The sequence below is a fragment of the Protopterus annectens genome, chromosome 7.part1, assembly GCF_019279795.1.
Source record: "Protopterus annectens isolate FY-2018-M chromosome 7.part1, PAN1.0, whole genome shotgun sequence".
NCBI classification, from domain to species: Eukaryota; Metazoa; Chordata; order Ceratodontiformes; family Protopteridae; genus Protopterus; species Protopterus annectens.
The window spans coordinates 329494139-329515971 of NC_056740.1; the positions used below are offsets into that span (position 1 = coordinate 329494139).

Sequence of the window (21833 nt, forward strand, 5' to 3'; positions counted from 1 at the left end):
ATAGCGCGATATGTATATCTATGTGTAATATATATATATATATATATATATATATATATATATATATATACACATACACATAGAGAAAGATAATAGATATATTGGTTATATTGAATAAAAGGGTTGACGGTGAAACATTTACAGGCAGGCGCCTGGGAGATGAACCATTTACAGGTTTCCTCTCTACATTAGAGATATAGGTGCCGAACCAGGGATGAATTTCCTGTTGCCGAAATATTGTTCAAATTGCACTTGAATTGGGTTAGGGAGGAACTCTACTTCACATGGATGGGGAGCCTATTCCAGAGACAGGGTAGTCTCTGGAATTGCACACCTGTCTCCAGCAGGTCCTTTGTATATCACAAGGAAGGTGTAAGTCTTTAGAAACTGTAATTCTGGTGCTGTTTGTTTTGTGGATATGCAGGATGTCCATCAGAGTGGGTCAGACAAGGCAGCCATTATGTTTCTTTTAGAATGTGGGTATGCTTTGTTTCAGTAGTTCTGCCATTTCTTTAAATTGCTATTTCTGTGGTTATAGTAACATTTGTGGCTAACCTGTTATGATGGAACATAAGGGCTTTTGTGCCATTAATTTCACATTCATTGACAAATAGCTACGTATTAGCTGACTGATGGGAGTGTCTCCCATAATGTGTTTAGTTGCCTGCCAGTGCCACTATAGAATTCTTAGACTTCAGTGTAAAGCCTGTTTTTTCTGGGCATATACAGTCATTTTGTTTAGTTTGTATCAACATCACTCTTGCCTACAAATTAGTCTAATGCCGTTGCTCTTTTTATTAATATGTAGGATTCGTCACAAGGAAACTCTATTTTCCAGGTTGGCATGATCAACTACATCAAAGAGAAGTATCCTGATTTGCAGGTCATTGGAGGAAATGGTAAAGTGCTTAAAAATAACGTTTTATTTCCTAGATGGCAGATGCATGGTTGTTATTTATTTTTGGTTGCACTGTTATGTTTTGAGTACATTATAGTGATTATCCTTTTTTTTCTCTTGCTTGAAAATATCGACAGTTCTGATTAAGATAAAGTAGAGATGTAACTTTCCATTTCTTCTCTTAAAATTCAGTACCATAAGATGTAATGTACCATTCCTTCCCAAACCTTAGTACCACAACGCAGCTGTAGCTCCTCTGTAGCAAATTTGATTTATTTGTATGTCTAGGGTGCACACCAGTGCACACTTAGACAATCATCATTTCTACTTTTAATACAGTTTTCACAGTTTAAATGAGCACGAGGAAGGAAAGTAGCTATTTTTCATTTTATAAAGAAAATCTTGGGAATCCTACATGTCCCAAGGGTCAGGTTTTTAGCTATACTGCTTGTACAAATTTATTTTCCTGAAGCTATTCTTCTCCATTGCGACCTCCTCACCTATTCCATAATGATTGTAGACCTTTTCTGTCTATGCATTCTAATTCACTGCTCCTTTGAGCCATCATAGATGCAAAGCTGGATGCCATCTAAGTGGTGGCCTTTCACTGGAGAGGAACTATTAAGTCATGACTTTGGCTGCCTAGATTAGGGTGCAGAGCAGGGTCTAACCATAGACCTTATTGCATATTCTGTACTTGATGGCTGCTACAATCTTCCTGGTGCCATTTGCACACCTGAAGATGTGGTTGCTGCACTGGACTGTAAGTTTCTGTGGTGGCAGAGGGACCATATGCTCAAGGATTTTTCTGTTATTAGATCTCTTTCTCTGGCCTTTTAAGTGATGGACAATTCCCAATGACAGTTTAAGGATTGTAGTGGTACATTCCACAGAGATTGTTCTACATTAACTTAGAGTTTCAAGCAGTTTGAAAGACCTTAGATACGTAGGTTCATAGGTGTTTACTAGGCTAACCACCACAAGGTCTTTTTAAGCCTAGCCATGGATCTCAAATATCTGACAAGTTCTGGTACCTTTGATAAGTGTAAGCAGGGGCCTGGGAGATGAATCATTTACAGGTTGGCTGTGCCAGTTAGAGTTATAGGTGCCAAACCAGGGAAGAATTTCTTGCTCTCCATCCAATTGTCAATGTTAAACTTGAGTTGGGTTTGGGAGGAACTCTGCTTCACATGGATGGGGAGCCTATTCAGAAATGGGGCAGTTTGTGGGATACATACCTGTGTCTCCAGAAGGTCCTATTTATATCACTGGCAAGGTTCAAGTCTTTAGAATGGGTAATTCTGGTGCTGTTTGTTTTGAGGATATGCAGGAGGTCCATCAGAGTGGAGTCTGACAATGCCTTGTATGCCAGGCATAAATACATACAGTTGTTTTTGAGGTTACTTCAATTCCTCGTGATGTGTAAGAATGCAAGAGAGTATGTGGTTTCCTCCATTTAACTAGGGAGGGGATAGTATTTAGAAGTGAGGCATAGAAGGAAGTGGTAGTCTGTCAGTGGTTCACATCCCAGATGATATGAACTAGTTGGAAGATTCATTAAGTACCTCCTCCAGTCCTGTTGTGGAGTTGCAGATTCAGAGTCCATGTGTGGATAAGGATCTTCCAGACATGGTGCACTTTTTGGTCCTCCCTAGTTTTGCCCATCAAGCCTTTACTCACACCTATTACACCAATTTCTTCCCTTGTCTTCCCTTTTATGAGCATCTCACATCACCTTGTTGGAGATCTGCTTTTGCATAGTGAGATACCTTTCAACAGCCTATATTTTAACCGAGACAGCAGAGATAAATCTGATGCTTGGAAGGTCCACTTCAGGCAGTTTGAATTTATCTTTGGTGTTCCTAGCTCTGCCCTTGTGGCTGATTACATGCTTGCCAAGGAGAGGGCTTTCTGTACCTTCTTGTATACACCTAAGTGCCTTTCTAATTTTTTTACAACTGTTATTGCACTTGTATTTATTAACAGCTAATTGTTTGCATTTATTTTAGACTGTACTGTATTTTTTGCTAATTGTATACAAGCTCCATGTAGTGTATTTATCTTGATTCTCAATTGCTAGTTGCTGTTAAACTGCATATAAGCTCCGTGTAGTGCTGTGTACTGTAGAACTGTTTTGTATCTGCTCCCCCTGCTGTTTTACCTGCACTCTTAAGTGTTGTAAATAACTTTAGCATAGCTTGGATACGAAGTTGCTGCATCCAGAGCTGTTGGTCTGATCCTAGGAATTTCTGCACTTCACCTAATGTTGGTGGGGGGCTTGCTCGTACCCCAGTCAGAGTAGTTGTGCTGGTCAGAACCTGCCCTGGCATACAGTGATTGGATAAAAACCTAGGGAAGAGGTAGATTGACTAAAGTCAGTTGTTTTACTTTACTTCCGTTCTCTTGGTATTTAAACCGCGTGTTTGTGCGGGTCTGAGCATTGCGCAGCAGTGCCATGTTGCAGTAAACCATTTGCTTAGTATTCTCTCAGTAAATTTTCCCTTAGCAGCACCTGAGAGATCCTGAGGTAGTACTGCAGGTATAAGCACTGGGCTAAGGCCAGCCTCTAACACCCACTTAGCTGTATCCTCTTTACCCCCCCATTAGATCTCCTCAGGTCCCAATCCAGATTCTACCAAGCCTAAACATGCAATTCCCCTCAGTTTCTCCAGCTGGTCTGGTCGAGATGGGCAACATGTGGCAGTGTAGCAGCTGCCTCATGTACACAGGCAACCTGCTGCTCTTAACACATAAGGACACATTCTGTGAGAGATGTAACTACATAAGTAACCTTGAATCCAGGCTCTCTCACTCACAAACCAATGCATCTGACAAGCGGGTGGTAGATAGCACAGACATAGACACTACACCTTACACCTCACCCACACAACTCACACCCACATTTGAGGAGGTTCTCACCAGAAATATGCCCAAACACACGACCTCCAAAGCATAAGCATAAGAACACTCCCCAGCTCACCTCATCGCACAACTCTCAAACCATACACCAGTATCTCACAACCTTGTAGGACAAACAGCAAACCCAACATCTTAGTCTTTGGTGATTCAATAGTGAGACACATGGATGTGCTCCTTACCAGGGTGGATAAGGAGAATGTCACAGTGGGTTGCATGTTGGGTGCCAGAATCCGCCATATCACACATGCACTCAGGTCTCTCAGCAGCAAGTACAGTTATGACTCGGTCATTGTCCATGTTGGTGTGAATGACTTGAAACATACCTCTCTGGACTATATGAAGAGAGACATGATTGAGCTCACAGACACGTATACATCAAAATGCGAAAACACAAATCACCCTGAAGCACGAAATCCGAAATGTCGAATTGTCATGGTTGGCCCTTCTGTGGTATAGCTCCGTAAGTTAAGTGTGCGATAGTTACAGACCTTAGGGTTAGGGTACGGGTTACAGTAAGTGCATAGATAGTAATAGTGTCTGATAGTTACAGACCTTAGGGTTAGGGTGTGGGTTAAGGTAAGTGCATAGATAGTAATAGTGTGTGATAGGTACAGACCTTAGGGTTAGGGTGCGGGTTAAGGTAAGTGCATAGAAAGTAATGTATGTAAGGTTTAGTGTAGGGTTTTGGTTAGTGTATGTATGTGGTTTATTTTTTTTTTTTTGGGTAGGTAGTATGTAGGGTAGGTGGGGTTGGACAATTATGGCGGGTCGAGATTTTGAATTTCACAGTTTAGGGTGTTCGGTGTATTCGCGGTTCGGGTAATGTTTTGATTATTCCGTTTTCGATGTTTCGGACTTTTGCGGTTGTAATATAGACCTGAATATGTGTCCCAGGCAGGTATGTCCCTAGTCTTCAGCAGCATTTTACCATCACCCAGGATGATGCCTCAATACAAACAAAAAATGTTTGACTGACTTCAGTAATTGACTTAGCTTCTTGTGTAATTCAAAGGGGATCCAGTACCTGATGGCCAGGGATGAGATAGTTGACAGGCCTCAATGCTTTGCTAGAGACTGCCTTCGTCTGTCCCCACTGGGCTTCTTACTACTGGCAAAGGCTGTTGCCTCCCCCATAGTGCCTTTTTTAGGCAAACTCACGAGAAAAGACTTACCAACGTAAAGAATACATCAAAATACAAATTAAAGGTCATGCTGCTAAATGCTAAGATCCTCACCATGAAACTGCACTCACTGGAAGCATTTCTAACCCTGGAAGATGCTGATGTGTGTGCCGTCAGAGACCTGGTTCAAATTAGCTGAGAGCACCCTAGCCATACCGGGCTACTCATCATTCCACACATTCAGACCCCAAACAGAGGGCTTTAAAACTAAATGCAGTTGAGTATCTGTATGTGTGTGTGTATATATATATATATATATATATATATATATATATATATATATATATATATATATGTTAAAGATAAACACCCCTCCAGGCTGATCAGTCAGTACGATGCACAGGAAGACACTCTAGGTGCAGCTAACTGTAGACAAGACACCTATCCATGTCATAGCCAGCTGTAGGCCCCCATCCATGAATCAAGATACCCACTCCACCTACCTAGACCTATTTGAATCTGTAAAGGTTCAACCTCTCACCCTGATCCTGGGCGACTTCAATTATCCAACCATAGGATGGAAAAATTACTCTAGCCAGAACCCATTTGCCCAGAGATTTTTAGACTTTGTCAGCTCTAATGCTCTGGACCAGCTAGTAAACACCCCCACAAGAGGTGAGAATATCTTGGACCTGGTACTGACAAACTTGAGCAAACACTGTAGTACCCCTACAGTGTCACCTTCCCTGGTGAAGTCTGACCACTAAGCATTTACCTTCGTAGTTAGCGTTACCCCCCCCCCCCAGCTGCATTCAGACAAAAAGTCTCCAAAACAGATTACAACCACCTACGGGCAGGCATAAACAGCTTTGTAGCTCCCACCTGAACTGAGGTTACAGACACCTATGCAGAGACTTATACCAGGGCGCTATACAAGCACCTATACAGCTGCATAGACTCTGCTATACCAGACAGAACCAAAACAGCCTTCTCAAGAGAACAAACCAGTCTAGTGGACTCCTTCTGTAAACAGACTTTATAATAAAAATTTATAATAAAAGAAAAAAGCTGCTATCCAGTAGCAGGAAGGGGAGAGCACCAAACTGGAAGTTAACCCTCCTTAACCTAAACAAAACAAATAAGGGCACTCATGAGATCCTCCAAAGCTGATTGAGTCCAATCTGGCCTCCTCAATTAAAGACAATCATAAGGCCTTCTTTAGTTATGTCTGTAACCTTAAGAGCAAGCAACAGCTCTGTATAGAACTCGTGTTCAGTGGCACTATACACATTAAAGCCGAGGATATAGGTAACCTATAGGTTTTGCGAAAACTGCACCCTGCCCATCCCCTCAACATTTAATCAGGACCTCCTCAACACCAGTTCACCAGCAAGTATCTCCAACGAGCAGATCCAAAATGCCCTTTCAAAGGCAAAAGATACAAGTTCCATGGGACCAGACAACATCCCAGGCTGCATCTTACATCGCCTCAAGCAGGAACTTGCAACACCTTTAGGCACCATTTTCAACCACAGCTTAAGCACCCGATATGTACCTACCAAATGGAGGAAGACTACAGTCATTCCATTGCACAAAGGTGGCACAGCCGCAGACATAGGTAACGATTGGCCAGTTAGCCTTACTAGTCTGATATGCTAGGCCATGGAATGCATAATCATGGATCTCATAAACCAGGACATTGGCAGCCTACAAGCACTTGACCCTACTTAGTATGTGTTTGTCAAAGGGAGATCATTCCTGCTAAACTTGGCGGACTTTTTCAAGACAGCCACCAAGGCCCTGGATGAGGGAAAAGAGGTGCACACTGCATATCTTGACTTGGCCAAGGCTTTTCACACAGTTATCCATTCGGATACAGTGGATAAGCTCACCCAGCTAGCCATCAACCCATATGTCACTAGATGGGTTGCCAACTGGCTTACTGACAAAACCCACACAGTTAAAATAGGGGGGATTCCACCTCAAATAGTGGACTTGCAACTAGCAGCATCCCTCAGGGCTCGGTCTTAGGGCCTCTGCTTTTTGGAATATATTTTTCCAATGTACAGGCAAAAATCGAGGGTCTGTGGCTGATCAAGTTTGCAGATGACTGCAAACTTAGGGTGGTCATAAACACCCCAAATGATGATATTCTCCAAGGGGGTCTCACCCAAACAAACAACTGGTGCCTAAAACATGGCCTCAAACTCAATGCCAAAATGTGTATTGCAGTCCCCTTTGGTAAGAATGAGGTTCCCGTAAAGTACCACATCAACAACAACGTCCTAATCACAGAATTAATAACAAGGGATCTGGGCACCATGGTAGATAGCAGTCAAGCATTTGATCAACATTTAGCCTCAGTACTGCATAGGGCATACTGTATGGCTCATCTCATAAGTAAAGGCATAACATCCAGGAAAAAAGAGGTCATTACCTCAGTGTACCCTTATCAGGCCAATAATTGAGTACAATGCCCTGTTTGATATGTACCTCACTAGGCACTTGCGGCAGCTGGAAGGACCGCAGAGGTTCCTGACTAGAATAATCCAGGGTCTCCAACACCTATCCTCTGTGGATAGGCTGAAGTTCCTCTCTCATATAGACTGCTCATAGGGGACCTCTGTCTTGCTTTTAGAGCCATCTCGGACCCCGCCCTATTGGAAATGCTGCATATCTGCAAATCAAACACCACGCATGTAACGTACACTTGGGACCTAAACCTAGCCTATGACATTAATAGAGCCTGCTGGCATGACAGATTTGTATCCCAGAGACTCCCCCATCTGTGGAATAGAGACTCCCTCTTCATGTGAAGCAGAGTACCATTCTGTCCTCATTTAAGCATAACCTGGATGGTTGGATGGGAAATAGAAAATTTACCCCTGGGATCACACCTGTGTCCCTGCTTGATGGGGGGACAGGTGCTGACCTTGGAAACATGGCATAAATTCTTGGCTAGGCTTGAAAGGGCCTCATGACCAGTAGCTTAGTAACCTCATATGATCCTATACATGTGTCCACCCATGTTTTCCTTGTAAATTGCGTAGCCAGTCTCTCTTCCCAATATTTTCTAACCTCCTTTGATTGATTCCTATAGTTTTCATACAATATTTGTATATACTGTACTGATTATCCCTTTTTTAACAGAAGCTTCTGTTCTAGATTCAGCCAAAAGCTCTAGCAGAGCAGGTCTTACATTTAGAATTGTCTGATACCTTTCTCTTTGCCTATACTCTTTCCTTTACAGGGAAGGCAGTCACTAACCTGCAGACCAAATGTCTTGGTGATTTCTCATTCTGTTATCTTGCCCTCCCTAGTTATCTGCTCATGGCACCTTGGTTCCTTTGACAGTTATGTTCAGTAAATTCCAGCCCCCTCTTTATTCTCTGTACCCCTAATTCTTGTCACCCCTATCAGCAGAATCTCCTTTCTTCATTCTCACGTTGGCTTATTTCTTGGAGTAATTTCTGCTACAGAATATTATATTCATATTCTCCTTAAGGATCTGCATCCAAAATCTCCCTCCCTCTATTGAATTTCACTCTGCTTCATCATAATCCTTTTCCACTTTGAATTAAAGTTTTCTGCTTGTGGTGTGTACAGTGCATATAAAAAGTTTGCACACCCCTGTTAAAGTGCCAGGTTTTTGTGATACAAAAAAATGACACCACAATACATTATTTCAAAACTTTTCCCACCTTTAATGTAACCTATAACCTGTACAATGCAATTGAAAAACAAACAAATCTGTTAGGGGAAAAATATAAAAAATTAAAAATGTACAATATGCTGGTTGCATAAGTGTGCACACCCTTAAACTAATACTTTGTGTGTGCACACCCTTAAACTAATACTTTGTTGAAGCACCTTTTGATTTAATTACCGCATTCAATCTTCTTGGGTAGGAGTCTATCAGCATGGCACATCTTGACTTAGCAATATTTGCCCACTCTTCCTGCAAAAGCGCTACAAATCTGTCAGATTGCGAGGGCATCTTTTGTGCACAGTCCTCTTCAGGTCACCCCACAGATTTTCTATTGGATTTAGGTCTGGGCTCTGGCTGGGCCATTCCAAAACATTAATTTTCTTCTGGTGAATCCATTCTTTTGTTGATTTGGATGTATGCTTGGGGTCATTGTCATATTGAAAGGTGAAATCAGCTTTCTAGCAGACGCCCTGAAGGTTTTGGGCCAAAAGTGACTGGTATTTGGAACTGTTGATAATTCCCTCCACCTTGACTAAAGCCCCAGTTCCAGCTGAAGAAAAGCAATCCCAAAGTATGATACTGCCACCACCATGCTTCACCATGGGGATGGTGTTCTTTTGAACCCCCGGACACTGGGCACCAGAGCTTCAGGTCTGTCCTCCTCAGGAGACTCCCCTCTTTGCAGTCTTCTCCAGAACCTCCCACTGAGGAAGCGCCCCGCAAAGCATCGTACAAGAGGAAGCACATGAACTCCACTGAAGAGTCATTGACTGAAGATATGGATTTTGATGATGGAGAAGGGTCCCCACGGTCACCCTCTGATGAGGTGTCCTTTGGTGACATCCTCGAGATCCTTAGAGTGGTGACTGGAAGCCCTCTTATCCTTCCAGTGAAGAATACGTATTCCTGCAAGCTTTTCATGCCCGACCCCTACCTCCTAGCTCACCCCGCCTGCCGATGAGCTCGTCCAGCTCATCGTGCAGCACACATGGAAGGCTCCTGATACCATGGAAGCAGTACCTAAGATGCCAGACAAGATATTATCTCCCCCCACAGAACACCCTCACTGGTCACATGGTCTCTCAGTAGATGCTATGGTGGTGGCAGCTGTTACTAAGAAGGATTTAGCAGAAGAGAGCCAAACTGTCCATCCGCCCAACAAGGAGTCCCGGGCGATTGACATATTAGGAAAGTGTGGGTTTGCTTCATCTTCGGCGTAAGGTCTTTGAATTATTTGGTAAATTTCACCAGGCTTTAGCGAGATCTTATCAACCAGCTCTCTGAAACCTTGGCAGGAGCTGTTTCTGACCAAATCCGTGATAATATGGCTTCTCAGCCACCCTAGAGTCCATTTCCAGCTCTTCCATGCATCTTATTTCTCACGCAGTGGAAGGGGGGGCTAGAGCAGCAGGCGCAGGTATAGTCGCCAGACGGCATGCTTAGATGCGCCTTTGTGACTGCGGACTCCTTTCAGGCTTCCTTCATGACTGCCCCCATAGTGGCTGTTTCTTTGTTTGGCCTTGAAGTCAAGGATACGCTGGCACGGTGTGAACAAGATTGCAAGACCTTGTCTGCCATTGGTGTCAGACACTCCACTCCTCAGCGATTCTGTTCCAGAAATCAAAGGAGCAGAAAGATCTGGCACAAGAAATCACAGGGTTCTTTCCGGGATACACATGCCGCTTTTTCCCCTAGAGGCAGAGGGGGAAACTCCAATGGAAGATGCCCCTTTTGGGGCAGAGGAGGTCTGCAAAACAGGGGTTCCAGAGATTCTTTCTCTGGCTACCCCTATCAGCGCTCCTGAAGCATTGCCCGATTGCTCACCTCTGGAAGCAGTTGGGGGTCGTTTCTCCTTCTACCCTGCTGCCTGGCAAAAGATAACAGATTCTTGGGTGCAATGGATTATATCCAGTGGATATCACATCCGCTTTCATTTTTGCCCTGTCGCATCAAGAGTGTTACCCGATGTTCCACCCAGTCAAAGGGAAACAGCAGCACGCGAAATCTAAAAGCTGCTACAAAAAAGTCATCCAGATGGTCCCCCCAGACCAGATAGGATCTGGATTTTACTCAAGGTTCTTTTTAGTGCCAAAAAAGACAGGGGCCTGGAGACCAATTCTGTATCTCAATACACTAAACAAATTTGTAAAAACAGAGAAATTCCAGATGGTCACAGTTCAGTCTATCCTTCCTTTTCTGTAAGAAGACAATTGGATGTGCTCTGTAGATCTTCAAGATGCATATTACCACATAAAGATGGACAAATGCTCAAGAAGATACCCCCGCTTCCGTATAGGAGCCAGTCACTACCAGCTTCGAGCCCTGCCCTTCGGTCTCTTTACAGCCCCGAGTGTTCACAAAATGCATGGCAGTGGTTATCGCTCATTTGCGAATTCAAGGATTCCAGGTGTTTCCATATCTAGATGACTGGCTCCTTACCGCCCCCACTAAGCGTCTACTGGAAGAAGCCTTGCAGTACACTCTCTTAACAGCTCGAAGCCTGGGAAGCACTATAAACTGAGAGAAATCCAACACAACCCCAACTCAAGTCTTTGGAATTCATAGGGGCACTGTTGGTCACAAGAAATTGCACAGCATCTCTTGCAGAACACAGACTTCAGAGAATAAGACAACAAGTTCAGCCTTTGCTCTCTCACCACAAATCCTCAGCTCGATGTGTACTTCAGTTATTGGGGTCAGTGGTAGCTTCAATCACCTTTGTTCCCCTAGCCAGATTCCACATGAGACTTCTTCAGTGGCTACTTCTCACTCAGTGGTACCCTCTGCAACATCCTTTGTCTTTTCAAATAAATGTGACTCAGAGATGTAAACAAGATTTACTCTGGTGGACATCCCGAAATCCCCAACAATGGTCTCGCCCTTTCACCACATCTATCGAAAGCCATGATGACCACAGACGTCTCTCTGATGGGGGGGAGCTATGTCAGGGAAACTCCATCCAAGGCACCTGGTCAGAGACTGAGGCCCTTTTGCATGTCAATGTTCTGGAAATGAGGGCGGTGCTTCTAGTGTTGCAAGCATTTCACTCCATCCTTCCGTCAGGGACTGTTGCGATACAATCAGACAACATGTCAGTGGTCTGGTACATCAACAAACAAGGGGGCACCAGATCTTACCCATTGTGCCGAGAGGCTTTGAGAATATGGCAATGGGCGATAGCTCACAACTGCTTTCTGATTGCAATGCACATTCCTGGGAGCTCCAATGTGATAGTGGACAAATTGAGCAGTTGCATTCTGCAGTCTCACGAGTGGTCCCTCAATCCTCTGATAGCGGCACAAATGTTTCACCGCTGGGGCCAGCCTTGCTGCGACCTGTTTGCCTCCCCAACCAACTACAAGTGCAGCAACTACTTTGCCCTGATCCCCCCTCTGGGACAGTCACCAAGGGATGCTCTAGTCCACGCTTGGCCCTCGGGTCTTCTTTATACCTATTCGCCTCATGCCCTCATCTCCCGATTTCTAAAGAAAGCATAACAGTTGAAAAGCAAAGTGATCCTCATTGCTCCATATTGGCCTTGAGAAGTCTGGTTTCCCTTCCTCTGGCCTCACCTGCTAGATCAACCATGGATCCTCAATCCATCACCAATGTTGATCTCCCATCCACGGGGTCCGATTCATTCCAGTGTAACAACCCTGAAACTGACAGCTTGGTTTCTCCACTTCCTATGATTGCCAGGCATGAAAACCTTTCGTCCCCTGTGTGCAATATTCTCATTGCATCTCATAAATCGTCCACCAGATTAAGCTATCTTAACAATTGGAAGAGGTTCTCTATGGGCAGCAGATAAGCAAACAGACTCATTGTCAGCCCCGGTCTCGGTGGTATTAGATTACTTAAAACATCTTTTCCACTCTGGGGTGACTGCCTCTACCATCTGTGTACATTTAGCTGCCATCTCGAATTTTCATATTGGTTTTCAAGATTCTTCACTTATGTCACACAGACTCTGTAAGACTTTCTTGAAAGGAGTTATCCACCTAAAGCCTCCCTTCAGAGAACCCATGCAACCTTGGTATTTGGCTTTGGTTCTGCAAGCTTTAACAGCTCCACCCTTTGAACCTGCGTCCTCTTGTGATGGAAAATATCTCTCTTGGAAAACTTTGTTTCTGACTGCAATTATATCGGCCAGACGATTGTCAGAACTTCAGGCCTTATGTATCAAACATCCTTATCTTACGAATAGGGTATCACTGAGAACCAGTTCTACCTTTTTACCAAAAGTGGTGTCAGAGTGATCTATCAACCAATCTCTAGATCTCCCAATGTTCTTTCCTAACAAGGGAGAGTATTGCTTACACTCCTTGGATGTTCATAGACAAATACGATTTTATCTGGACAGAACAAAATCTACTCGTAAATCAGACCAGTTGTTTCTGGCTTTTTCTGGTCCTAGACTGGGTCATCCTGTATCAAAAGTTACATTGGCTTCATGGTTGAGAAATTGTATCACCTTTATCTACAACAAAACAATCTCACCTTACCTCATAGAGTCAAAGCACATTGTACAAGATCTATGGCAACTTCAGCAGCTTTCCATTCTAAGGCTTCCCTCAATTATATTTACTCAGCTGCAACTTGAGCTAAACCTCCTACATTTATTCTTCATTATAAATTGGACTTGGCCTCCAGAGGTAGAGCTTCCTTTGGTTCCATGGTGCTCAGGAATGTCCTTCCATAAGGGCCACCCAGGAATACAGGTAGCTGGAGACTCTGTCCCATCAGTAAGGAATGAACGAATATTAACAACATCAGATAAAGAAGTTATGTCTTACCATAATGTCCCATCTGTGTTGATCTTCGTTCATTCATTACTTCCCACCCTCCATCCCCCATCCGGAGGTTCTTGGTGATCTCATGTACTCCTTTCTGGTAGGTCTGTTATGACCAGAGGTAGCCTCTCCTTCAACTTGCAAACTCGATCTGAGGTAACTGGGATTAGAGCATTCTGGATAGGACCTTGGCTTGAGAGTTTTTGGCTGACACGAGCTTAATATTGGCCGGCTCTGTTCCGAGGATGGAACCAATAACCCATCAGTAATGAATGAACAATCAACAACACAGATGGAACGTTATGGTAAGACATAATGTCTTTTTCTGTCTAGTTTAGCCCAGTTATTGTACCTTGGGGAAGAATATGCAAATTGTAGCCAAATTCCTACTTCTGAATTCATGTCTTCCATACCGAATATTGTACCCTCTTTTGTTATGTTTTCCTTTCCAGGTCCCCCAATATATTCTCACTGTTGCAAATAAAGTTCTAATACCAACCTATTAGTAGTATTCCCTGCTGAAAGCTGATTATTTCTCCAAAATGTTCTTAAGCACCATTATAACAATTTAGGTGGAATATAAATCATCTTCCCTTGCCAATAGCTCCTTACTACCGCAAATCTGCCATTATCTTTTTTCCCTTTCTATCACTATTGGAGCTCCTCTAGCAGTAAAAGTACTCTCCTTTTCCTTTGTTCTTGATATTCTGCTGAATATCCATCCTAAAATCTTTTCTTTATTACATTTACAAGCTTACTTCTTTCCAGCTATCTCTCCTGTAGCATTGCTTATTTTCTTTCTCCATTTCTTAAATTAATTCAATAATCGTAACTTTTTTCTTTACTTTTAAGGTCATTCACTTTCCAACATAATATGTTAAGTGTAGCCATTATAATAGAAAGTTATTCCCAACTATTATATATGACAGCTTTTATAAATGTCTATTTCCAGCTTTTGCGTTAACATGCGCTCACTAATGTTTGGCAGTTTGACTTTGATTGGTTGTTTCTTGTCATCTTCATTTGGACGTATCTCGCATTTTACCAGACTTTTTTTGTTTTAATGAAATACTTCAAACAAAAAATAAATACCCCCAGAACACCCCTTAAACACAAAAAGTAGGTACTACTTGAAATGAAGTTTAACCCTTCTGATGGGAGTTGTTCAAAATAGATGGCATCCACAGACTTTAATTAACCTAAAATTATGCTTATCCATGCTAAGACGCATATTACTGCCTTTGCTCCTACTTTACACTAATTCCTGTCTTTTATGTCTTATCTTATTCCCCTCCCATATGTAAAAACAACTTGTATGTTTCAGAAAACATTAACTTTTAGCATTAAGAAAACATGCATTGGATATCTTTAAATACTGTTCTAGTAAATGCATTGAAGTATTGAACTAGAAAAGCTGCTCTTACTCGCTTCCATTAATTTCAAACTTTATACTTTATTAAGTTGCTTGCCCTTGTACCATTCAATTTTATGTTTCTTGATTTATTGCATTCACCTTTAGTCAGCTTGTTTCACTGACAACCTATTGATGTAACATACTTTCGTCCAGCCTTGTTTCTGTTTTTACATTGCAATACCTACATTTCTTAAAAATAAAAAAAAAGCATCTGCTTGTTTTAGTATCTCTCAGGTACAACAATCAATGAAAATGCTTTACAATATAGTATACAATTTGTATCATAAAATGTTTTATACAAATACTGTTAAAAACAAAAAAAGTTTCACTTACAGTTAATCAAAATACAAAATAGCACCCCAGAAGGAAGTAGCCAAAGTTTACTCGGTCAGCTCTTATGTAAAGCACTGTTTAATGTAAAATTAGAAAATACATAAACACTTAACTTAAAATCACCGCATTTTCGTCTTGTCTGTAAACCAAGACTTCATCAGATGCAGTTAGACCACTCAAAATAACATTCCTGATATAGAACCTGTTTACTGTCCATCCCAAAACTAATTAAATGTAATTAAAACTAATTGAAACTAATTAACACTGAAACCACAGTATAATACAATCCAAACACTTTAAAAAAAAACTTTAAAGTGCTTTTAAATAAATGTCATAAGTAAAAACTTGTTCAGTTGTGACTTTTAAAAAAATATTAATGTGAACAGGTAGTTATAAAACTATGAATAAAATTAAAGTTAAAATGATATAAACCCATATTTAATATGTTCTGTATATTGAATGTTGTGAGGCCTCCCTCTAGTGCCAAAACTAATTACAATAACTAATTTCCCTATTTGTAAATTAATCTGAGTATAAAAATGTGCAAAGGTATAAAGGTTAACCATGGTTTATATGACAAGTTAAATGGGCGTCGATGGTTAGCAAAGGGGATTGTTGACCATGGTTCACAACATTTAATATACAGAACATATTAAATATGGGTTTGTATAATTGTAACTTTATTTCCCTAACCACTGTTGCACTCTAATGGTCAAAGACAAGAAAATTATCTTTCCATGCTCCAAGGTCTCTCACCACACTTTCATTTTGAAGCTAGGTGTTGCCTGTACTACAGGATGGATGAAGATATTGTTTACCAAATGCTATGATATTGCACTTTTCTGCTTTTAGTTTTTTACCTGGAGTCATCCATTCACAAATCAGCAGTATTCAGGACTGGGGTCTGCAAGCTGCTGTTGAGAGGATCCATCTAGTCTTTGGTCCAGGGCTCGCATTTCAGGGCCTGGATACCAAGTGAGTGTCTGTTTGGTGGTAGTGTGAAACATTCACCCCTACAGCATAAACCACTGTTGACCAAAATCCACTGCAAGCAGTTGTCAGACAAGGCTCTAATGTCAGCAGGGACTAAGCTGAAAGACTAGGAAGTTGAATGAAGAGAAAACACAAAAGTTCAAGGAAATACTCAGGGCTCTAGCACTTCAGGAAGAATAGAAAATAGGTGGAGCCGAAGGGGTCTTGCAGTGTCTCAAAGCAAATCCAAACACACAGCAACACGGAATATCCAAAAAAATACACTCAGGAAGCAGTCACTGGAAAAAGACTCCAACTTTTAATGGTGCTTCTGGTCAGTGTCTCAAAACAGCATGTGTGAAGACTGTAGAACATATATATGCAGTTCAGACATGAGTGGACATATGGTACATAAGGAAAGCGGATGGTGCAATGCAGAGTTTTAGGAATTATATATATATATATATATGTGTGTGTGTGTGTGTGTGTGTGTGTGTGTATGAAGGAATGCAGAAAAATGAGAAGACAGAAGAAAATGGGCCAGGTTAAGAGGAAATACTGGCTGGTAACAACAGTGTGTATGCTCCAAACCTGACTATGAAAAAAACAACCTAGACCTTTAATAGTAAAGATGCAATCTTACCAGCAGAAGAAGTTGATTCTGACAAAACTGTGGCAGAAGGACAAAGTACTAATAATGGGGGAAAGCAGAGTGTTTGTGGAGAATAACTACTCGTTACCAGGAAGAAGAGGAGTAAAATTATTCCATATTCAAGGAATGTAGAGAAGCAGGCATGAAATTGAAACTGCTTTACCTTCAAAATATTTTTCCCTGGAAAAACAAAATCATTTTTGATGATGTACATGCTAAAGAGGAAATACAAAGGTTTGTCCAACAAAAAGTGAGCAGTGAACCAGAAGGAGATTCTGCTTCTTGTTCTTCTGGTGATAAAGTCCACAGAGAGACTGTGCCAGTGAAACCTTTTCCAGTGTTTCAACAGAAAATGCTTGAGAGAAGGAAAAAAAAACAAGAGTCTATTAGAAGAATCAAAAGTACATTGGAAATGAAGCAGAGATAGGATTTGAGGGAACAGCCAGAGTGTTGACATGTATGAGTGTGGCAGTCGGTCTCTTTACAAGTTTGTTACAAATCCTCCTTTCCTGATGTTTGTGTGTAATAAAGCTGCTTGAACTGATCCCACAAATGCTGGTCTCTCTTATCCTGTCCAGACGAGCAACAATCTCCATCTCCCAAATCCTCTGTCTGCTTCATTTCCAGCGTTTCAACAGAAAATGCTTGAGAAGGAAAAAACACAAGTCTACTAGAAGAATCAAAAAGTACATTGGAAATGAAGCAGAGACAGGATTTGGGAGATGGAGATTGTTGGACAGAAGTATTATTTATGTGACAGTTATAGTTGTATGACGGAAGGTATTATATATGTACTTAAATGTGAATGTGATTTATTTTATATAGGAGAAACTAAACGTAGTTTTCGAGTTAGATATTTAGAACATTTAAGAAATATTAAAAGTGCAAAAGTTGAAAGCCCTTTAGGGCTACATTTTAAAATGTACCATAGAAGTGATGCTAGTAAGCTAAAAGGTGCTATTATGGAAAAAGTTTATTGTGCAAAGGGCACATGTTTAAAAAGTAAATTACAACACAAAGAAGCAGTTTTTATTTTAAAATTTGATATTTTACACCCTAAGGGGTTAAATAGACAGCTTAATTGAAAATGGCTCTTGTAATCAATTTTTTAATTGTTTTATTGGCTGTGTTTTTGTATATAACTGAAGATTTTGAAAAGTAGGTTATACTCTGTTAAAGGCATTGACCGTGGCACTAGAGAGAAGAATTTGTGTTTTACAGCTATTTTAGTGCAGTAAATTGCGTTTTGGATTTACTGGCTGAGTCATTTTTGAACTGGTTTCTTCAACTAGTGGTTGTTCATTATCTTTTCCTTATGGACAGTGATCTGTCGTTGCAGATTCCCAGAATTTTTAGAGATGATTTGGGAGACAACACTCAAAGAACTTTGGAGCAGTATATAATGCAGGTGGGAGAAGGCTCATCTGATGGTGTTAAATCCTGTACCTACACCTAAACTTGGTGAAACACAAAAGATTTGGGATAAATTGTTGTCAGAATGATGTCAGAAACGGACAACTAATCCTTTTACTGCTGTGGGACACAATCATATTATAGCTCTAATGGCAGAGCTACAAGGTACTGTTAATAAGTTAGAAAATTTGTTGTTTAAGGAGAATGCCACCCACTATAATATCATTAGTTTGCAAAGATATTTGGAGCGAAATATTACTCCAAAAGGATTAAGGGCATTTAAAAATCCATTTGCACCCTTTAATGAGGAAGATGTTAAGTTTGCTAAATGATGGGCTATGGCTGCACGTCGCTGTACTACAGAGTGGGTGGCTATTTTGGTAGAATGGGACTTGCTAAAACAAAAACGTATTAAAAGTGACATTTCTACATTATGCTCTACTTTGTGTAATTCCCTTATGGTTCCAAAGTTTGAAACCGTGTTGGGAAGCCTTAATGAGAAAGTGCTAACAGAAATGGAGAATTTGATTGACAGAAAGATCTATAAATTGTAGAGAGATCTTCGAGAGTTTGCAAATGAGACTGCAAATGAGACTGCCTTTAAGCCGATAGCCAATAAAAATCGATGCACTGCTGGGGGCGGTCCTTAAGCAGGAAAGCAGAAAGAAAGAGACATGGCATCTCGTTTGCTTCATTGGAGGCTACTGAAGCCTCAGGAGAATGGTTGGATGGTAATTTGGACTTTCCCTCACTTCCGCCAGCCCAGAGGAGTGATTACATGCAAAAGAACTTTGACAGTAGACCCAATATGAGTAGAGGAGGTCAGAAAAGGGGACAAACAGATACAGTGTGGGGGGAGACAACAGCAGAATCAACAGGGTAAAAAAACAAGATGGTATTAACTTTTTAGAGACTTTAACAACAGGGAACATTGTAAATGCCAATTATGTGTTTAATTTATCAGGTTATAGTCTCACTGATGCCAAATATGCTGTGTTAAATTTTGGCCTTAAATTTATTCCAACTGTTATGTCTAGACTATATGCTTTTAAAACCAATGTATTTAAACTAGTTAGAAAACTGCATTTATTATGCTTTTTTTCTAAGCTTAATAACAATGATAATATAATATGTTCTGAAGAAGGAAATGCTTGCATTAATGATGATCCTGAATCTAGTGAATGTTTTTATGCGAGTCATCTTTTGAAATGCATGAAAATGCGTATTGTTTATCTACTGATAATGTTAGCAGTAAAAGTGATTATATACACCCCCCTTCACAAATGAAGTAGTTAAACAATTTTCTAGTATGGTTAATTTTTCTATGCAGGAAATTTTTACAAAAAAAAAAAAACTAATAACATACAATTTAACAAAAAGTGAGTGGGAGGCATTAAAATGTATGAGAAATAGGAATGATATAGTTTTTAAACCTTCGGATAAAGGTAATAAATTAGTCATAATGACTGCAGAGCAGTATTATAAAATGTGTATGGACAATTTAAATAATGAAGACGTATATAGAGTTGCAATATGGAAGGAATATGAAATGGCATTGTTAGCTTATAATGAATTAATACAGAAGGGGTATAGACTGGGATACTTTACAAAAAAAGATGTAGAGAAGAAGTTCTCAATAGAGGGATGTTCAATGGCTAAATTTTGTCTCCCTAAGCTACATAAAAGTGAGATTAATCCCCCAGGTCACCCCATAGTCTCTGCATGTAACTAATTTCTACACAATATTGGTAGTGTGCTGCATGAACAGTTATTAATAAAAGTGGAAAAGCTGCTGTCATATATTAGACACCTTTGATTTTTTAGATAAGGTGAATAAAATTTAGTGGAATGAAAATAAATACTGGATAGTGATAGATGTCAAACATTTGTATACAAATATTTAATATGAATTAGGTATTGAAGCACTCAAGTTCCATCTAGGAGCTACTCCATTAACTTGTTATTTAAGACATAGTACATTTTTTTGTCTCAAAAATAACTTTTTTTGAATTTAATGACACTTTGTACCAACAAGTTAAGGAAACGGCGATTAGAGCAGCATTAGCTCCAATGTATGCAAATCTATTTATGGGTTATTTTGAGGTACAATTTTTGTACAGAATGGAGTTTTTTAGAAATCATGTAGTGGAATATCACCGATACATAGATGATTTAATCTTTCTATGTGATGGTGGTAGATCCAGTGTAACTGAATTTATTAAGGACTTGGACCAAAGCACTTTTGGTATTAAGTTTGATGGTGCACAATGTGGAGAAAGTGCAACCTTCCTGGATGTTAGCTTGATAGTAAAAGGAGGGAAAATAGCTACCTCTGTACATCATAAATTTGAGGGAGTTAACAATTTCATACATGGTTCAAGTTGTCATCCACCCCATTTAATTGATGCTCTCCCTTATAATGAATTGCGTATCTCAAGGCTAACTAGTGATAGTAGTATAATGGAGGAAGAGAGAGTAAAAATTTGTGATAGATTTAAGAATAGAGGTTATAGTATGGAATGTGTAGAACAAGTCAAGAATAGATTACTATTAGGAGATGAGTATAAAAAATCTGATGTATATAAGGGTAAACGAAATAGAAATAACGCCCCAATGGATAAAATGTTTTTTGTGACAACATATGGGGTTCATACAGAACAACTGGTGAAAATTATTATGACCCATTGGAACTATCTGACACAGGATTCTTTGTTGGGAGAACTTATATCACAAAGACCCATGGTGTCATATAGGCGAGGAAGAAGCACTAAGGATATGTTAGTGCATGCTCAGTTTAAATTCCCTATTGAAAGGTTGAGAAAACCTATTCAAGAACTTGGCTTTAGAGCTTGTGGTCATTGTAGTATATGTAATTTATACAGTATGCACTTTTGAAAATATTAATGGACAGAAGTATTATTTATGTGACAGTTATAGTTGTATGACAGAAGGTATTATATATGTACTTAAATGTGAATGTGATTTATTTTATATAGGAGAAACTAAACATAGTTTTCGAGTTAGATATTTAGAACATTTAAGAACTATTAAAAATGCGAAAGTTGAAAGCCCTTTAGAGCTACATTTTAAAATATACCATAGAAGTGGTGCTAATAAGCTAAAAGGTACTATTATGGAAAAAGTTTATTGTGCAAAGGGCACATGTTTAAAAAGTAAATTACAACTTAAAGAAGCAGTTTTTATTTTAAAATTTGATACTTTACACCCTAAGGGGTTAAATAGAGAGATTAATTGGAAATGGCTCTTGTAATGAATTTTTTAATCGTTTTATTGGCTGTGTTTTTGTATATAACTGAAGATGTTGAAAAGTAGGGTTATACTCTGTTAAAGGCATTGACCGAGGCGCTAGAGAGAAGAATTGTTCATGTTTTACAGCTATTTTAGTGCAATAAATTGCATTTTGGATTTACTGGCTGAGTCATTTTTGAAATGGCTTCTTCAACTAGTGGTGGTTCATTGTTTACAAGTTTGTTACAAATCCTCCTTTCCTGATGTGTTTGTGTGTAATAAAGCTGCTTGAACTGATCCCACGAATGCTCGTCTCTCTTATCCTGACCAGATGAGCAGTAATCTCTATCACCCAAATCA

At 40.2% G+C, this 21833-nt stretch overlaps 1 protein-coding gene across 2 annotated transcripts in view; it reads left to right on the forward strand.

The window, feature by feature from the left end:
- The window catches only part of IMPDH2 (inosine monophosphate dehydrogenase 2), a 1061056-nt gene that overhangs the window by 574893 nt on the left and 464330 nt on the right, over positions 1-21833 (forward strand). For both annotated transcript variants that reach the window (XM_044078743.1, XM_044078744.1), the window contains exon 8: positions 809-899. In XM_044078743.1, the coding sequence (XP_043934678.1) occupies positions 809-899 (91 nt within the window). The remainder of the gene's footprint in view (positions 1-808; positions 900-21833) is intronic.